Source organism: Spea bombifrons, chromosome 5 (assembly GCF_027358695.1).
Source record: "Spea bombifrons isolate aSpeBom1 chromosome 5, aSpeBom1.2.pri, whole genome shotgun sequence".
Taxonomy (NCBI): Eukaryota; Metazoa; Chordata; class Amphibia; order Anura; family Pelobatidae; genus Spea; species Spea bombifrons.
Genome location: NC_071091.1, coordinates 109,230,078 through 109,247,757, shown reverse-complemented (window position 1 = coordinate 109,247,757; position 17,680 = coordinate 109,230,078). Strand labels below are relative to the sequence as shown.

Sequence of the window (17,680 nt, the reverse complement as noted above, 5' to 3'; positions counted from 1 at the left end):
GAAGGCAGCCTCGCGGGGCCGTTACAGCCGGACCAAGCCACCGGAGGTCGACCGAGTAAGGGCCATGTCGGTCAACTGTGAGTCAGTCAGTCTCTGTTGTCCCCCGGGGGGTCGTGCCGAGGGCGAGACGCTCACCTTGATGGCATCGATGTATTGCTTGGCGTATTTCTGGCATTCGTCCACCTTCTCCCGGTTTTTCTCGCTCTCCTCCAGGAGTTTCTGCCGGGATGAGTTACGCGTTAGAGAAATCTCCCCTCCGCTCCCCGCACGGCAGTTCTTGTTTAAAGGGTCCCTTCCCGTACCTTCTCCTGAAGCAGCTGCTCCTTCACGGTCTTGCTGTCTGTGATGGGCACAGACTGGATCTTCTCCTGCCGCTGCTTGGCGTCCAGGATCCACTTGATCAGCCACTCGTAGCTCTCGCGATAGTAGCGGAGCTGCTTGCCCAGCTGTTCCAGCTCTCGCTGCCGGATGTCGATCTGGAAGACAATGGCCTGCCAGCGCTCCAGCAGGAGCTGCACCTTCTCCCTGTATCTCTCCAGGTCCACGTCCCGCTCGCTGTGAGCCCGGACCATCCTCTCGCTCACCTCTCTGGCCCGGCTCAGCTCAGTCTCCAAGCTGCTGAAGAGGGGCTGGTGACCTTCCACCTGGTCGCGCATCCTCTGCGAAGGCAAAACGGAGAGCGCACCATGAAAACGGAGCGCGCGCCAAGGAGGACAGAGAGCGGCCGTCGGACGTTTCAAGCTCTCCTCATGAAGGCGGCTCGTGAGACGTCCGATATATAAAGGGAATTCAGTAACGAACCTTGAGGTCGGTCTTGGTGCTCTCCAGGGTTTTGAGGTCCGACGGCACAGACTGCACTTCCTTCAGCTGGTCCTCGTAGGTTTTCACCACCTCCTCGGCTCCGTGAGTGTTTCGGATCACCAGGTTGATGGTCTTCAGCCTGGAGAGGAGAGAGATGGATGATTAATAAGGTCGTCTATAAGCAGCCTTAAAAAATACAGGTCCTGCTGACCACCTCAAACGCCGACCCATTACCCACCATGAGAAGCATGGGAGATGCCCCCAAGTTCTTCGTAACACCCCCATTACTCTACAACGAAGGCACCCCGGCTGGTCAATATCTAAAACCTACGGAGTACACGGAGGGCACTCACTTCTCCAGATAGATGGAGGACAAGCTGTGGACCCGACCCATCTTCTGCAGCGTTAGCTCCAGCTCGGAGCGGAGGTTTGGAGCAGAGGCACCGAGGTCCGGCTGGGCCAGAATTTTCTGCGTCTTCTCGTTCACCTTGTCCAGGCTCTTCTGGATGCTCTCCAGTTCAAACTGGATTTGCTGAAAGGTTTTGGAGGCGTTAGAGCAGCCGGCAGAGGCAACGAGGGAGAGAGACGGGCAGAGAAAGGCGACGGCCAACCCAAGGGCCTACCTGCTGCTCTCCGATCCTCTGGGAACACTCTTTGATGGGGTCCTTGTCCAGGGGGGCACGGATTTTGCTGACGGTTCGGGATTCGCAGCCGTCCAGCTGCAGCTGGATGTTCTTGAGTTGGGAGATGTAGTTCTTACAGGTGCTTTCGTCCTGCTCACCTGCACAGCAACAACAGCGTGTCAGGAGCACGGAAAATACCCCCCCCCCCCCGCAGCATATATAACACGCACGGCCCTCGTGACAGCGCTAAGTTTACGGTTTGGTTACCCTTCTCGAGGCTGCGCGAGAGCGTCTCGTATCTCTGGGTACAGGAGTTGTATTCTCGCTCCACATTCATGCGGTCGTCGGGGTGGAAGTTCTGGGAGTCCTGGCTGTCCCTCATGAAATCTTGGTAATGGATCTCCAGGTTTCTGAGTATTTGCTTGTGCTCCTCCGAGGTCATACTGCGAAACTGCACACAGAGAGACATGTCAGTCCGCGGAGGGCCGGGGGGGGGGCTACGGGCAGACGGACAATTCTGGCCCAACCCCCACCATGGAGTACGTCAGGCAATGCAGATACTGACCGAGACCAAAGACCACGACTGGATAAGCTGGATGTCTCTGAGCAGGTACTGGTAGGAGAGTAAGCTCTTCAGGTCAATGTGCAGCGTGTGCCACAGTGTGAGAAGATTCTGGTGACTGCTGTCTAGGCTGTGTTGGTGACATAAAGAGAGAAGAAGATGAAACGGAGCGTCAGGTGCGAGAGCGAGAGACGGAGCGTCAGGCGGGAGAGAGAGCGCAAGAGACAGAGCGTCAGGCGGGAGAGCGAGAGAGAGACGGAGCGTCAGGCGGGAGAGAGAGCGCGAGAGACGGAGCTTCAGGCGGGAGAGAGAGAGCGAGAGACGGAGCTTCAGGCGGGAGAGAGAGCGCAAGAGACGGAGCGTCAGGCGGGAGAGCGAGAGAGAGACGGAGCGTCAGACGGGAGAGAGAGAGAGCGAGAGGCGGAGCGTCAGGCGGGAGAGAGAGAGACGGAGCGTCAGGCGGGAGCGAGAGAGACGGAGCGTCAGGCGGGAGCGAGAGAGACGGAGCGTCAGGCGGGAGCGAGAGAGACGGAGCGTCAGGCGGGAGCGAGAGAGACGGAGCGTCAGGCGGGAGCGAGAGAGACGGAGCGTCAGGCGGGAGCGAGAGAGACGGAGCGTCAGGCGGGAGCGAGAGAGACGGAGCGGCAGCCGGGAGAGAGACAGCGAGAGACGGAGCGTCAGGCGGGAGAGAGAGAGACGGAGCGGCAGGCGGGAGAGCGAGAGACGGAGCGTGAGGCGGGAGAGAGAGCGAGAGACGGAGCGTCAGGCGGGAGAGAGAGAGACGGAGCGTGAGGCGGGAGAGAGAGCGAGAGAGACGGAGCGTCAGGCGGGAGAGCGAGAGACGGAGCGTCAGACGGGAGAGCGAGAGACGGAGCGTCAGGCGGGAGCGAGAGAGACGGAGCGGCAGGCGGGAGCGAGAGAGACGGAGCGTCAGGCGGGAGCGAGAGAGACGGAGCGGCAGACGGGAGCGAGAGAGACGGAGCGGCAGACGGGAGCGAGAGAGACGGAGCGTCAGGGGGGAGCGAGAGAGACGGAGCGTCAGGCGGGAGCGAGAGAGACGGAGCGGCAGACGGGAGCGAGAGAGACGGAGCGTCAGGCGGGAGAGCGAGAGACGGAGCGTCAGACGGGAGAGCGAGAGACGGAGCGTCAGGCGGGAGAGCGAGAGACGGAGCGTCAGACGGGAGAGCGAGAGACGGAGCGTCAGGGGGGAGCGAGAGAGACGGAGCGTCAGGCGGGAGCGAGAGAGACGGAGCGGCACTTACCGGTTGACAGCATCCTGCGCCTCCTTGTTGGGGGGAGGAACAATAAAACAGACGGACGGGACGAGCGCGTCGCTCCCCGCCGGGCTGAGAACCTTCCACCTGTACGGCTGAGAATTATTCACGAGCAAACACTCATCTCCCTTGTGTACCGTGATCTGCGGGGACACAATATAGCGTTACACGCGGATACACGCGCATCGCATGGTACTAACGGCGGGTCCGTGGCGTGACACACGCGGTGCCGCCGGCTCCTCACCTCCAGCTGTTTGTAGTCACATACGGCCTGGACGGGCTGCTGGCCCCGCGGCGGGTTGGCAGGACTGCGAGGTTTAAGCTGAATGATAGACTTTGCGCGTTTGGCGAGGCCGGCGACCTGAGCCTTATGTTCCATCAGCTGCTCCTTCTCATCCTGCGAAAGGGAGAGACGCGTGAGGGGCAGACGTGCGAGGGGCAGACGTGTGAGGGGCAGACGCGTGAGGGGCAGACGTGTGAGGGAGAGACGCGTGAGGGGCAGACGCGTGAGGGGCAGACGCGTGAGGGGCAGACGCGTGAGGGGCAGACGCGTGGGGGCAAAACCCGTGGGGGCAAGAGGCGAGCGGCTAACACAGCGACTCCATCAATACCCAAAAGAACCCAGATATCCCTAACTGCTATGTATGGATTGCCAGCTCTTGTGAGCAGGCCCCTCCATCACGTTATCAGTGAACCTCAAATAAACCAAAGTAACCCCCAACTTCATCCAGCATGACCTGTGATGGACTCCCAGTTCTATCCATCCACAGACCAGTAACAGTCCCGGTCTCTAGCACGCTCACCATGCTGTCCTGCACAAGGTCCTCGAGCCGCGTGACGGTGATGGAGCGGTCACACGTGTACTTCCTGCGCATGGTCTCCTGGATCTTCTTCAGTTGCTCTTCGGTCTCCTTCACGTCTGCAAAGAACTGAGGGGGGGAGTGGATGTTAAACCCAAAGAGCTGTAGAGTGATTGCAAAGGTCTGCGTATAAAGTTTCTAAATTCAATTCTAAAGGCAACAAAGTACAAAACAGAAGGGTTCAAAAATATCCATGGAAAGGATAGACTACAAAAACATTATTGCGCATGAGACGAGAGCTGCATTCCTAAACAGAATCACAAATGACACCGGTACACCCCCCGAGCACAGAGACAGACCACATTAACCCTTTGCTTCATGGCACTGTATAGATCAAATGCAGAGACCTAAAGGGGGATATAATTTCCTTACAGTGAAAAAACCTGTCCCCTCTGCTCCCCCTAGAGGTGCTAAGTGGAGTTACACTGTATGGAATGCTACGTATCAGTGCGGTGTGTTCTGGCGCCACCTAGTGGCATTACCTGGAGTTAAACTGTATGGAATGCTATGTATCAGTGAGGTGTGTTCTGGCGCCACCTAGTGGCATTACCTGGAGTTACACTGTGTATGGAATGCTATGTATCAGTGCGGTGTGTTCTGGCGCCACCTAGTGGCATTACCTGGAGTTAAACTGTATGGAATGCTATGTATCAGTGAGGTGTGTTCTGGCGCCACCTAGTGGCATTACCTGGAGTTACACTGTGTATGGAATGCTATGTATCAGTGAGGTGTGTTCTGGCGCCACCTAGTGGCATTACCTGGAGTTACACTGTATGGATTGCTATGTATCAGTGCGGTGTGTTCTGGCGCCACCTAGTGGCATTACCTGGAGTTACACTGTGTATGAAATGCTTTGTATCAGTGCGGTGTGTTCTGGCGCCACCTAGTGGCATTACCTGGAATTACACTGTGTGTGGAATGCTATGTATGGGGACAGGCTGTGTCACAGCACCCCCTAGTGGCATTACCTGGAAGTAGGCCGTGTTCTCTTTCAGGTGAGCCTCGATACAGCAGCACAGCTGTAGCATCCAGCTCCACTGGGTCTGCATCGCAGCCTGGAACGCCTGCAAAGAGAGAACACGGAACCATCAGCACCAGCCATGGAAACGAACGGCGCGTGGGGCAGAGCCCGGCAGCAGAGTTTGGTATCACATGGGGCACGTTTTACCTCGATGGTGCTCCTGGCGGGGTGGTCATCTAGCAGCAGCTTGTCTCCTGTGCTCTGGATCTCCTTAATCTTCTTCTCCTTCAGCTCTAGTTCTCGCATGAGCCCCTGGTAGGAGAGACAGAGGTCTCAGAACTCCCCATGACCATCCCCATCGACAAGGATAACCCTTTACATCCCTCACTATATTCAGCACCCCAACCTCTGGCCGCGTTAACCCATTATACCCCTTGTACTCTCCCACCACCTGGACAGCTTAACCCCTTACACCCCTTGGCAGAGATCCTGAACTGTGCGCCCCTCTCCTAATCCCTTTATTAGACCAATCATATATTTTGGACTACACGCCTGTGCTGGGATGCCCTGCCACGTATCCCCCCCACTCTTTCAACTCCACTCACTGAGTAGTTGTCCTTCTTGCTGGTCATGTTGGAGTTTCGCTCACTCCAGTCGAAATTCACCTCTTCCTCCTCTTTCTCGTTTAACCACATAAGTTCTTTGGTGGCGGCTGCCACAAAACCGTGCAGAGACTCGAGGTGCCGCAGCCGGGCCTTGGAGGAATTCTGTAACAGAAAGCCAGACGCGTCGGCCCCTAAGTCTGCGGATCGGCCCCTCTCCAGCCCCCATAAATACAGTTCATCTTCCCGACAGACAGCGAGACCGTCTTACCAGCAGCCTGGCGTATTGTAAATCCAGTTTCCCTAAATACTCCTGGTACGCTCCACGTGCTCCTGAGAACTGCCCCTAAAGGGGGTAAAGAGAAGGGGTTAGGGTTTGGGGGTACGTGTGAGTAAGTCAGCCATTGGGGTAAATATCATCCAGTGATTAATGCCCCTCGTGTTGAAGGCGCTCACCTCATCTGCCCGCGCACGCTCAATCTTCGCTCTGAAGTCGTTAATTGACTGATGGAGACCGCGGTGGCTTCCAAGATGGGACTCGACGCTCGGGAGGTCAGAGCCCCACTCGGCGACGCTGATGTGTTTCTGGTTGTCCTCTATCCAGCTGAGCAGATTCTGGAGGTAGCGCAGGGTGGCGTCTTCCATGTCTGGCCGAGGGGTCCGCACCGGGCTTGTGGTGGTCGAAATGACGACCTGGGGGGCTCCTGACTTGATGCGCAGGTTGTATTCTGTCCGAATAGCCACCAAGCGCTCGTGGAGACGGTACACCCTGCGGACCCACAATGCGAGAGCGTCACACACACAAAACTGCCCCGGGGATTCACGAGGCCCCCACTACACGGAACGCACTGGGTTGGGGTTAAGACTTCAGCCCGTATGACATATCTGCCCCCCTCTCACCGCACAATAGCCCCGACGAATGGATTTTTACCTCCGGTACATCTGCTCGGCCTGCGGGTGTCTTCCATCTTTCAGCGTCTGCACGTCGTTGAACAGAACCCGGATCATGGCGTCCGCTTTGTCCAGATCGCGCTCGATGTCTGCGGAGCGCTGCGGCTGCTTCCCTGCACTCAGCAGGCGGATGTCCTACAAGAGAGCGCGCGAGACAGTCAGAGATCTCACTCCTCCGAGACCCTATCCATCTACACGAAACGCTCGTCATCTCGTGGGGAAAGCGTAACGTCACGCAGCCGGAACAGCCCGTGTACAATGCACGAGTGTACTCTGTGCTTTGCATTAAGTCCGGTACAGTCCAAGTGCCCATACGAGCTGTGCATATATGTGCGTCTATTCACTAATTGGCGCAGTCCCCAAACAGAAGCCACCGTGCATGCCCCCGGGGGCCAGTAAGAGACACCCCACACTCACCGTCTGCAGCAAGGCGTCCGCCTGGTTCAGCTGCTCCTCGCACAGCCCCGACTCCATCTGTAATTTACTGACGATCCTCTGCAGCCGCTCCAACCTGCGCAGCAGTGAAGAGACAGCACACAATAAGCGTCTGTGCGCGGCACCAGGACCTCATGACCAACTTGTTTATCAAAACCCAATTTAATCATCGGCCAGACGCTGCCTATTAAAGCCAATGCCCCTTGGCTGAGGAGCTGGCAGTCAGGGGCGGCTCAGTATATTTTTTTTATTATTATTATTACTATTATTAAAGCAAAATACTTGTTTAGTGTTTCCCACCTGAAGACAGATAAAAGGACGTTATTCCAGGTGTAACAATTAAGAAAATAGTATTTTTTTATGATATTGTGGGTGCAGTTCCCGTTCCTGCCTGTGGGTTTGGCGGGGGCGCTGTTTGCTGCTGTTCTCAGCTGGCGCTCTTCTCACAGAGAATAGCAAACAGCGCCCCCTCCACACACAATGGCCAACAAGGGAACTGCACCAGATTCCCTTCCAGAAAATAGGATTTTCAGTAAATATAACAGGTAGCCCCCGGCAACCACATCATTTTATTTTCACGCAGCTGGAAAAGTTGTATTAAAAACATTTTTAAATGTTTTTTGGGTGAATCCAGAGTGAAAGCGGTCTAGCAATGAAAGAGTTAAGCTTCTATACTCCAGCTTCTAATTTTTTTTTTTTTGCAAAAAGTAATAAAAAATACTGCCCCCCCCCAAACCTGGCCCCTTCTGCCTCAGGGAGGAGGTAATAAGCTGCAGACAATATGATCTGGATTCGATGCAATGCTCTGCAGGCCCCGCCCCCTCCGCGGAAGCTCTCACCTATGTGCAGCGCGCTCTCCCCGCTCCCGGCCGTGCCGCAGTGAAGTGAGGCAGCGAACGGGTCCGGGGGCTCGCGCCGCCCGCTTCCTCCCAGCCCCGGCGCCTGGATCCAATTACTCAGCCGAGTGACTCACTCACTAAACTTTCCACTTAAAGCGGCAGCAGCCCTCACCGCGTGTCACACGCTCCGGATTCCGCATGCTTTTAATGCGATTCTGGGCAGATTTGATGAAATCGTTTATTTGCGTTTTTTTTTTTTTTAAGATCGGATTCTTGGGATAGGAAGGGAGTTAAAGGGTTAAATCCCGAATGTTTCCGCTATGGGTGACGGCTGAATGCACCGCTGCTGCTGTGGCAGGATCATGTTATATACACGTATGTTTCACGCCCCACCGCTGGCTCTGAGTCACGGGAAGCTCCAGCCGCTCTCTCACACGCTTCGTGGTTTGCCCCCCACCCACCCTCCCGAGCGACGTCTCCAAAGCAAACACTGGTTACTAGCGCTGACGCGGGCACTGATTCCGCCCCGGGGCAAAACCCGCAACCTCTTCATAATCAGTGTGACCGGTCTGTGTCTCCGGCGCACAGCTTAGTGAGGAGAGCCCCAAACCCCCGGGAACATAGCAGCTGCACGGCGGCCCGTCAGCCCCGTAAAACTCAGAGCCGGCTGCCGCTGGCAGTTTCTTCTCCCTCTTATGCCCCCCCCCCACGCGCCGGGTCACCCACCTCTCCAGCTCTATCCGCAGCAGCTTCTCTCTCTCCAGGATGGACACATGCAGTTTGCCCCACTCTTTCTCCACGTCCAGCGGGTGGTAGCCGGGGGGCACCTTCAGCTGCCCGGATTTCACTGCCCCCTGAAACGAGGAAGAGAAAAGGCATCTTAATAGAGATTAAGGACAAAGCGGGGCCCCGGGGAGGAATAAGAGAGAACAAGGCAGGGGACAGCAGATCTTTATAGCAAGGAGTCATTGTGTGAGACTGGAAGAAACTGGTGGGACCAGTAAAACTCGGGAGCCGGCGGGTGTGGGGCCAATCGGTAACGGGAGCCGGCGATCCTCCAATCGGTGAGGAATCCCCTAGCGAGACCCGCCCACTCACCTCCAGGGACTGGTACTGCAGCTTGGACTGGTTCTTGTCGGCCTCCTTACTGGGGAGATCGGTCTCCTTAAACTTCAGGAACTGGCGCCACAGAATCTGCAAACACACGGAGAACGTCAGCGGGGGCAGATATTACACCGGGGGGGCAGAGATTACACCGGGGGGGGCAGATATTACACCGGGGGGGCAGAGATTACACCGGGGGGGGCAGAGATTACACCGGGGGGGCAGATATTACACCGGGGGGGGGGGCAGAGATTACACCGGGGGGGGCAGAGATTACACCGGGGGGGGCAGAGATTACACCGGGGGGCAGAGATTACACCGGGGGGGGGCAGAGATTACACCGGGGAGGCGCTGGGGCAGATGACGGGTGCTGGGTAAGAGAGGGGGCATCTCCACACTCCGGGAGCATCTCGTCAGGAGCAGCTGTGGAGCTGGCATCTGGATATACAGAGGGGGCTACGGCGAGGAGCGAGAGGGGAGCCTGTAGACTCATTTCAGCAACGTGACCAAGAGTAAGAAGGAGGTCACGCGGGTCTTATCTACATCGTGTCACAAGATAAACACCATCAGCATCCCAATCACAGGACACAGAACCGCGCCTCCCGACCCGTCACACCCAAAGCGTCTGGTGACCCTCTGAAAGCTGGCAGCCAGGAGGCCGTTCCACTTATCCACTACCCTCTCAGTAAAACTCCCTTCCATCCCATCTCAGTCTCTGACTCTCTAGTGATAGATTCTCCTCTTTGGAAATAAATTCCCTCCCGTCCTTTATTACATCTCTTTATGTATTAAAATACCCCCCCCCCCCGGTCTCTCTCTCTCTCCCCGGTCTCTCTCTCTCCCCGGAGTGTGAGTCATTGAGCTCTCTCAGGTGCGGAGATGAGTTGGGGTTCGGGGTGAAATAAGCCGTCAGCTCGCTCTCTACCTCAATCTCTTCGTAGCTGGCAGGGAACCTGCGCTCCTCGAAGATGACGGTGTAATGGCGGATCCACTGCAGCAGCACGGTCACCCTCTCGTAGTACTCGTGCCACCACAACTCCAGTTCCTGCCGGAGAGACGGAGAGGTCACGAACCAGGCGCCGGGAACCAACAAGGCTGCTCACTATGGTCTCAGAGATTATCGCCCACAAGACTGGACCAATTTTGGGGTAAAATGCTAGATTTTTTTTTAGTCTCCCAGTCCACCCTACTTATTCCTCCCCTGGATACTCACATTTGCTCTGACTCCGTCCTGCACGTCAGGCACTCTGGGCATGGCGTCATACAGAGACGACACGTATGTGATGATGGATTTCTCGTCGGGCTGCGGGACGTCCACGTCTGTAACAGAATGAACACATTTCACCAAAATTATGGAAATTCTGAGAATCCACGAGTCTTCACAGCGCAATTTAAATAAAACGATTGGCTCATTATACATATTTTATTTCTTTCAGTTTTCCTTTTTAAATGGATCAAACTTTCACATTTACCTAGAAAAAAGTACCAGAGGCTGCGCTGCACTGACAGCAGACATCCAGTAGGTGGCGCACTAGAGACTGATTATTACACATACCGCTAACATAACTGCATATAATAATGTAGAGTAATTCTATACCACGCATATTTATCATATATAATGTATATAATAACGTAGAGTAATTCTATATCACGTATATTTATCATATATAATGTATATAATAACGTAGAGTAATTCTATATCATGCATATTTATCATATCTAATGCATATAATAACGTAGAGTAATTCTATATCACGTATATTTATCATATATAATGCATATAATAATGTAGAGTATTTCTATATCACGCATATTTATCATATATAATGTATATAATAATGTAGAGTAATTCTATACCACGTATATTTATCATATATAATGTATATAATAATGTAGAGTAATTTTATATCACGCATATTTATCATATATAATGTATATAATAATGGAGTAATTCTATATCACGCATATTTATCATATATAATGTATATAATAACGTAGAGTAATTCTATACCACGCATATTTATCATATATAATGCATATAATAATGTAGAGTAATTCTATACCACATTTATCATATATAATGTATATAGTAATGTAGAGTAATTCTATATCACGTATATTCATCATATATAATGCATATAATAACGTAGAGTAATTCTATACCACGCATATTTATCATATTTAATGTATATAATAACGTAGAGTAATTCTATATCACGTATATTTATCATATTTAATGTATATAATAACGTAGAGTAATTCTATATCACGTATATTTATCATATTTAATGTATATAATAACGTAGAGTAATTCTATATCACGTATATTTATCATATATAATGCATATAATAACGTAGAGTAATTCTATATCACGTATATTTATCATATATAATGCATATAATAACGTAGAGTAATTCTATACCACATTTATCATATATAATGTATATAGTAATGTAGAGTAATTCTATATCACGTATATTCATCATATATAATGCATATAATAACGTAGAGTAATTCTATACCACATTTATCATATCTAATGTATATAATAATGTAGAGTATTTCTATTTCACATATATTTATCATATATAATGCATATAATAATGTAGAGTATTTCTATTTCACATATATTTATCATATCTAATGTATATAATAATGTAGAGTAATTCTATATCACGTATATTTATCATATATAATGTATATAATAACGTAGAGTAATTCTATACCACATTTATTTATCATATATAATGTATATAATAACGTAGAGTAATTCTATATCACGTATATTTATCATATATAATGTATATAGTAATGTAGAGTAATTCTATGTCACGCATATTTATCATATATAATGCATATAATAATGTAGAGTAATTCTATATCACGTATATTTATCATATATAATGCATATAATAACGTAGAGTAATTCTATATCACGTATATTTATCATATATAATGTATATAATAATGTAGCGTAATTCTATATAACACATTATATATATAATGTATAATTCTATATAATGTATATTTATCATATATAAAGTATATAATAATGTAGAGTGATTCTATATAACGCATATTTATCATAATGTATATAATAATGTATAATTCTATATAATATATATCATATATAATGTATAGTAATTCTATAAAATGTATATTTATCATATTTGATGTATATTATGTGTAATAATTCTATATAACAATGTATAGTAATTGTATATCAATTGTTTCATATAGCGCCATCATATTCAGTGGCTCTGTACAATAGGAGGTGTACATTAATTCTATATAACAATGTATATCAATTGTATATAATGGTATGTAAATAGTAATCATATACAATGTATATTTATTATATATAATAGTATATATCCGGTAATCATATACAATGTATATTTATCATATATAATAGTATATATACGGTAATCATGTATATAATGTATATTTATCATATATAATAATATATATACGGTAATCATGTATATAATGTATATTTATCATATATAATAATATATATACGGTAATCATGTATATAATGTATATTTATCATATATAATAATATATATACGGTAATCATGTATATAATGTATATTTATCATATATAATGTATATAATAATGTATATTATGCAGGTAACGGGAGATAATTTTTGGCATTCCCACCGTGTACCATAATCCTATTTCTGCACATTGGTTGAGCTGTAGGATGACAGCGTCGAGGTCCGGACGGTGCTTTATCAGACAGACATGAAATTACACATCCGCTGCCCGGTCTGCCCGCTTCGCTTCTCATTAAAAGAGAATCTTCAACCCTGATTTTACTTCTGTATTACTACCACTTCTGCTGGAAGTCCGTTCCATGTAAAGTGAGTTTTGTAGTTACCCGGGTTATCCCCAGGCATTATTCCTCTCAGCTCGTGTGAGATCATCAAACAGACCTGGCTCTGCATTGAAATATTTGGGGTAGGAAACCCTCTGATATCACTTTTTTTTTTTTGCATGCTTGGATCTGACGCCCAGCGGGGTTGATTATGCAGTGAAATAGGAATCAGGAGATGTCAGATTTCTCGTGAGCCGGAGGCTATTCTCTGAGCTGCGCATGCTGGAAGCCCCAGGGTACACACACATGCACTGTAAGAGCTATTTAATAACCGGGCCCTTTAAATAACAGCGAACGCGCCGGCCGGATCAGGGCCACGGAAGTCCCTTTAACATTAAAGAGCCCGCAATGAGATTCAATAACTTCTAACCAAGGGGCTAGACGACTCCCATCACCCCATAGGAAAATTGCTTATAGCCCGGAATCATGGGAGTTGTAGTCGCCCATAGAAGCGACAGATACAAAGAATAAGTGTGTGCCGGGCGGCCGGCGGTCAGCTTACCCTCGGGGTCCAGCAGTCTGGTGACTCCCAGGTCCTTCTCTGCCACGCCGAACGCCTGCTCCAGATTCTGCAGGTTGGTCTGGCGGTAGACGCGGGTCATGTCGATGAGCATGGGTCTGTCGGGAGAGGAAAGGGTTAAATTATTATATCCGTGCAATAACCGCATGTAAGTATACAGGCACCCAGCGAGAGGCCGGGACACTTTAACCCTTTCAGCGTGTGGCAGACACGGCAGGAGCCCACATACACACAGATAACACGCGAGACATGCGCGATCACGTGGATAGATCAGCGCGCGGACTGCTGCAGACACACAGAATTCCGAGACACTTAATCTGGTAGTGATGGTTTCAGGGTGCTTTCCGGCAGCTGACTGGCACGCAGTATGACAGACGGGCAGTTTAAATGCCCCACAGGCTTTCCCGTCACCCGCATTCTGGGGACAAGCGTTCCTCCAGCACCGCGCATGTACACAGACAGCACGTCCCGAGGGCATCGCAGACAGCAAGGCGCCCGGACGGCACGGAACCTGCGCCATTTACCCGCCCGTCATACATACACGCACCCGCCCGCCCCGGGCACCGCGCGTGGCACAGACCCCACCGTACATTTCCCGCAGCTCCAGCTCGGAGCGGATCGAGTAGACGGAGCCCAGGTAGGTGCTGCCGCGGTCGCTCCTGCACACTCGGATCCGTTCCCCCGCCGCCTCCTGCGCCTCTTCCTGATCCTCCGAGGAGCAGAAGCCGTTTTCGGAGGGCAAGTCATCGCACAGCATCACCACCTTGTCCAGCTGCCCCGCGCGGGGCGAGGACCCGGCCGATGCCTTCTTCTGCCCCTTTCTCCTCCTCTTCTGTCCGCTCGGATACATGATGCCCCGAGATCTGTCCGCGGCGCGTCTGCCTCACCTCGCAGGGCTTCTTCTCATCGGAGGCGTTTAATTACCCCTCCTTCTTGCCATCACACCCGATACCTTCAGGGGCTCGAGTCCTCGGCCAAATCCTCCGCCTCCGCTCTCCGGTTACATAATAAGCCCCGGCTCCGTCTCCTAGCGACCCCCGTGCCCAACGTGTGGAGAGAGCACATCCACGGGGAGACACGGTGCGGGGAGTGTGTGTGCGAGACACGGCGCGGGGAGTGTGTGTGCGAGACACGGCGCGGGGAGTGTGTGACACGAGACACGGTGCGGGGAGTGTGTGTGCGAGACACGGCGCGGGGAGTGTGTGACACGAGACACGGTGCGGGGAGTGTGTGTGTGTGTGTGCGAGACATGGCGTGGGGCGTGACGCCGCGCCCCTGCTTATACATGTTACAGGGTGTTTCAAAGAGAATTAGGGAAAGAAAACGTGAGGGAGGGAGAGAGACGCACAAAATGTGGCCTCCGGCTACGGACTCACAGGGCTGCGCATGTCGGCACGCGAGAGTAATTCCACAGATCCTGCAAAACCCAGGGAGAGCTGGACAAAGGTGCTGCGCCGACAGCTCCCCGGCACCCCGTCCGCACCGATGCCAGGGGCTCCGCATAAAGTCATGGAGGGGGTCTGGGTGGGATCTGGTGAGTGCGATGGGCCGCTCAGGGGCAGCTCCGTGCATGCGCCCCATCCCGTCGATCTAGAACATTTAGTGCAGCCGGAAACGGCTAGTCGAAGGTCTCTGATTGGATGATGTGGTCGTATCCCACGGACTGCCCGCCTACAGGGGCATTTGGGACCCTCTGTATAAATATAACCCACCATATGCTGAACCTGTGATGCAGGCTGCGTGAGTAGGCAGTGGCTGTATTGCCTTTACTGCGCAGGGGCGGCACAGGAGAGACGCTCTGCCCAGAGACGACTGCCCCGACGCAGGAGAGACGCTCTGCCCAGAGACGACTGCCCCGACGCAGGAGAGACGCTCTGCCCAGAGACGACTGCCCCGACGCAGGAGAGACGCTCTGCCCAGAGACGACTGCCCCAACGCAGGAGAGACGCTCTGCCCAGAGACGACTGCCCCAACGCAGGAGACGCTCTGCCCAGAGACGACTGCCCCGACGCAGGAGAGACGCTCTGCCCAGAGACGACTGCCCCAACGCAGGAGAGACGCTCTGCCCAGAGACGACTGCCCCGACGCAGGAGAGACGCTCTGCCCAGAGACGACTGCCCCGACGCAGGAGAGACGCTCTGCACAGGAGAGACATTCTTTACAGTATGGATTGAAATGTTCTGCTGGGTCTGTGCATGGAGAAGATGTTCTGCAGAGAGTGTTGGATATTGTGGAGATGCTCTGCAGAGCATGGGGACATGCTCTGTAGTTCTCATGCAGTGGAGATGCTCTGCAGGCGCCGTGCATGGCGGAGAAGCTCTGCACGCCCTGGGTGAGATGCTCTGCAGGCCCCGTGCATTGCAGAGAAGTTCTGCATGCCCTGGGTGAGATGCTCTGCAGGCACCGTGCATGGCAGAGAAGCTCTGCACGCCCTGGGTGAGATGCTCTGTAGATCTCATGCAGTGGAGATGCTCTGCAGGCGCCGTGCATGGCAGAGAAGTTCTGCACGCCCTGGGTGAGATGCTCTGCAGGCGCCGTGCATGGCGGAGAAGTTCTGCATGCCCTGGGTGAGATGCTCTGCAGGCCCCGTGCATTGCAGAGAAGTTCTGCATGCCCTGGGTGAGATGCTCTGCAGGCGCCGTGCATGGCGGAGAAGTTCTGCATGCCCTGGGTGAGATGCTCTGCAGGCCCCGTGCATTGCAGAGAAGTTCTGCATGCCCTGGGCGAGATGCTCTGCAGGCGCCGTGCATGGCCGAGAAGTTCTGCATGCCCTGGGTGAGATGCTCTGCAGGCCCCGTGCATGGCAGAGAAGTTCTGCATGCCCTGGGTGAGATGCTCTGCAGGCCCCGTGCATGGCGGAGAAGCTCTGCACGTACTGGGTGAGAGGCTCTGCAGGCCCCGTGCATGGCAGAGAAGTTCTGCATGCCCTGGGTGAGATGCTCTGCAGGCCCCGTGCATGGCGGAGAAGCTCTGCACGCCCTGGGTGAGATGCTCTGCAGGCCCCGTGCATTGCAGAGAAGCTCTGCACGCCCTGGGTGAGAGGCTCTGCAGGCCCCGTGCATGGCCGAGAAGCTCTGCACGCCCTGGGTGAGATGCTCTGTAGATCTCATGCAGCGGAGATGCTCTGCAGGCGCTAGGCGTGGGGGGTCCGCCCAGGATCATGGTTTGAAGCCGACTCGACTTCTCGTCCCAACGTGTTTAAAGAGCAAAAAGGAATGTTCTGCGGCTTCCTCCGGGCACCAAATTCCTCAACGAGTGAAGGCGGTGCTACGGCGAGCCGGCCAATCAGAGGACGCCCCCTTGGAGCTGATATTACATAAGCAGGGTCTGCGCTGCCGTCTAAACACAATGACATCACCCTCACACCCGACACATGCGCGGCACTTCATTTAACCCTCTGCTCGCCGTGCCCGGGAAACTCCTTAATATACCAGAAATTAACCCCTCAGGGTACCGCCCAGGGGCCACTTACTTGTGCCGGTGGATGATGGCGTTGAAGAGGCGCCCGTCCCGCCAGTTGGTGGTGAAGTTGTCGCAGCGCATGCCCTGGTAGCCCTCCACCATGCGCTGGGACCACAGCAGCAGCTTCTCCTTGGCCGTCATGTCCTCCGACTGACCGCTCACCTGAATATCCGAGATCTGCGGGGAGAGGAGACGCGTTTCACTCGCACGCCAGGATCTCTCGCACCCCCCAATGCCTCTCCCCACCGCCAACCCCCCGCGCCTCGCGCAGCGAGCGCAAACTGTCAGCTCTTGGGGTCGGAATGAGGGGCCGCGTCCGAGGGTCCCCCCGCAGTGTGACTTTATTAAGAATGATTGGGATCACTGCGCTGATGGGGTATCAGGGGGGTTTATTGCCCACTCCCTGCAGCACCCAAACTGACCATTAGGGGGGCAGCATCGGGGGATTGTTTCTATGGAAACGCCTGGGCTCCATGAATTGGGACAGGGAAGACATGCAGGGGGAGTTAACGTACCCCACACCCCCCAGGCAGCCGGGGGAGGGCAAGGGGTAAAGGGTAAACACACGGGCCGACACGGACCCTCTTCGGTTTCACGTTAGGGGCCACGCGTCCGTCTGCAGCCCAGGAGCTTAATACTCCATATTGCAGGCGACGGTCTGGCACCGGCCCCGCTCGGCCCCCGGGAGCCGTTTCGTGGCATCAGGAAGCCGCGGCTCCCCCTTCTCTCCCCCCCCCAGTGGGCAGGAAGCGATAATCCCCGAGCTCAGAGGCAATAAAGCGGAGGGTGAGTCACGGAGCACCA

General features: G+C 52.8%; 1 protein-coding gene across 23 annotated transcripts in view; it reads right to left on the bottom strand.

Annotated features, from left to right (window-relative positions):
* Positions 1–17,680, bottom strand: part of PLEC (plectin) — a 110,767-nt gene that overhangs the window by 14,696 nt on the left and 78,391 nt on the right. For 22 of the 23 annotated variants that reach the window (XM_053467499.1, XM_053467502.1, XM_053467501.1 and 19 more), the window contains 23 exons: positions 16,887–17,053; positions 13,397–13,512; positions 10,226–10,332; positions 9,938–10,057; positions 9,007–9,102; positions 8,635–8,762; positions 7,052–7,145; positions 6,615–6,769; positions 6,140–6,452; positions 5,955–6,029; positions 5,687–5,848; positions 5,289–5,393; positions 5,089–5,184; positions 4,064–4,189; positions 3,505–3,657; positions 3,249–3,403; positions 1,990–2,116; positions 1,692–1,875; positions 1,425–1,582; positions 1,155–1,333; positions 802–940; positions 303–659; positions 136–219 (listed from right to left, as the gene is read on the bottom strand). In XM_053467499.1, coding sequence (XP_053323474.1) covers positions 136–219; positions 303–659; positions 802–940; positions 1,155–1,333; positions 1,425–1,582; positions 1,692–1,875; positions 1,990–2,116; positions 3,249–3,403; positions 3,505–3,657; positions 4,064–4,189; positions 5,089–5,184; positions 5,289–5,393; positions 5,687–5,848; positions 5,955–6,029; positions 6,140–6,452; positions 6,615–6,769; positions 7,052–7,145; positions 8,635–8,762; positions 9,007–9,102; positions 9,938–10,057; positions 10,226–10,332; positions 13,397–13,512; positions 16,887–17,053 — 3,396 coding nt within the window. Of the gene's footprint in view, positions 1–135; positions 220–302; positions 660–801; positions 941–1,154; positions 1,334–1,424; positions 1,583–1,691; positions 1,876–1,989; positions 2,117–3,248; positions 3,404–3,504; positions 3,658–4,063; positions 4,190–5,088; positions 5,185–5,288; positions 5,394–5,686; positions 5,849–5,954; positions 6,030–6,139; positions 6,453–6,614; positions 6,770–7,051; positions 7,146–8,634; positions 8,763–9,006; positions 9,103–9,937; positions 10,058–10,225; positions 10,333–13,396; positions 13,513–14,004; positions 14,421–16,886; positions 17,054–17,680 lie in introns of those variants that run through there. The other variant, XM_053467520.1, reaches the window with a different exon arrangement.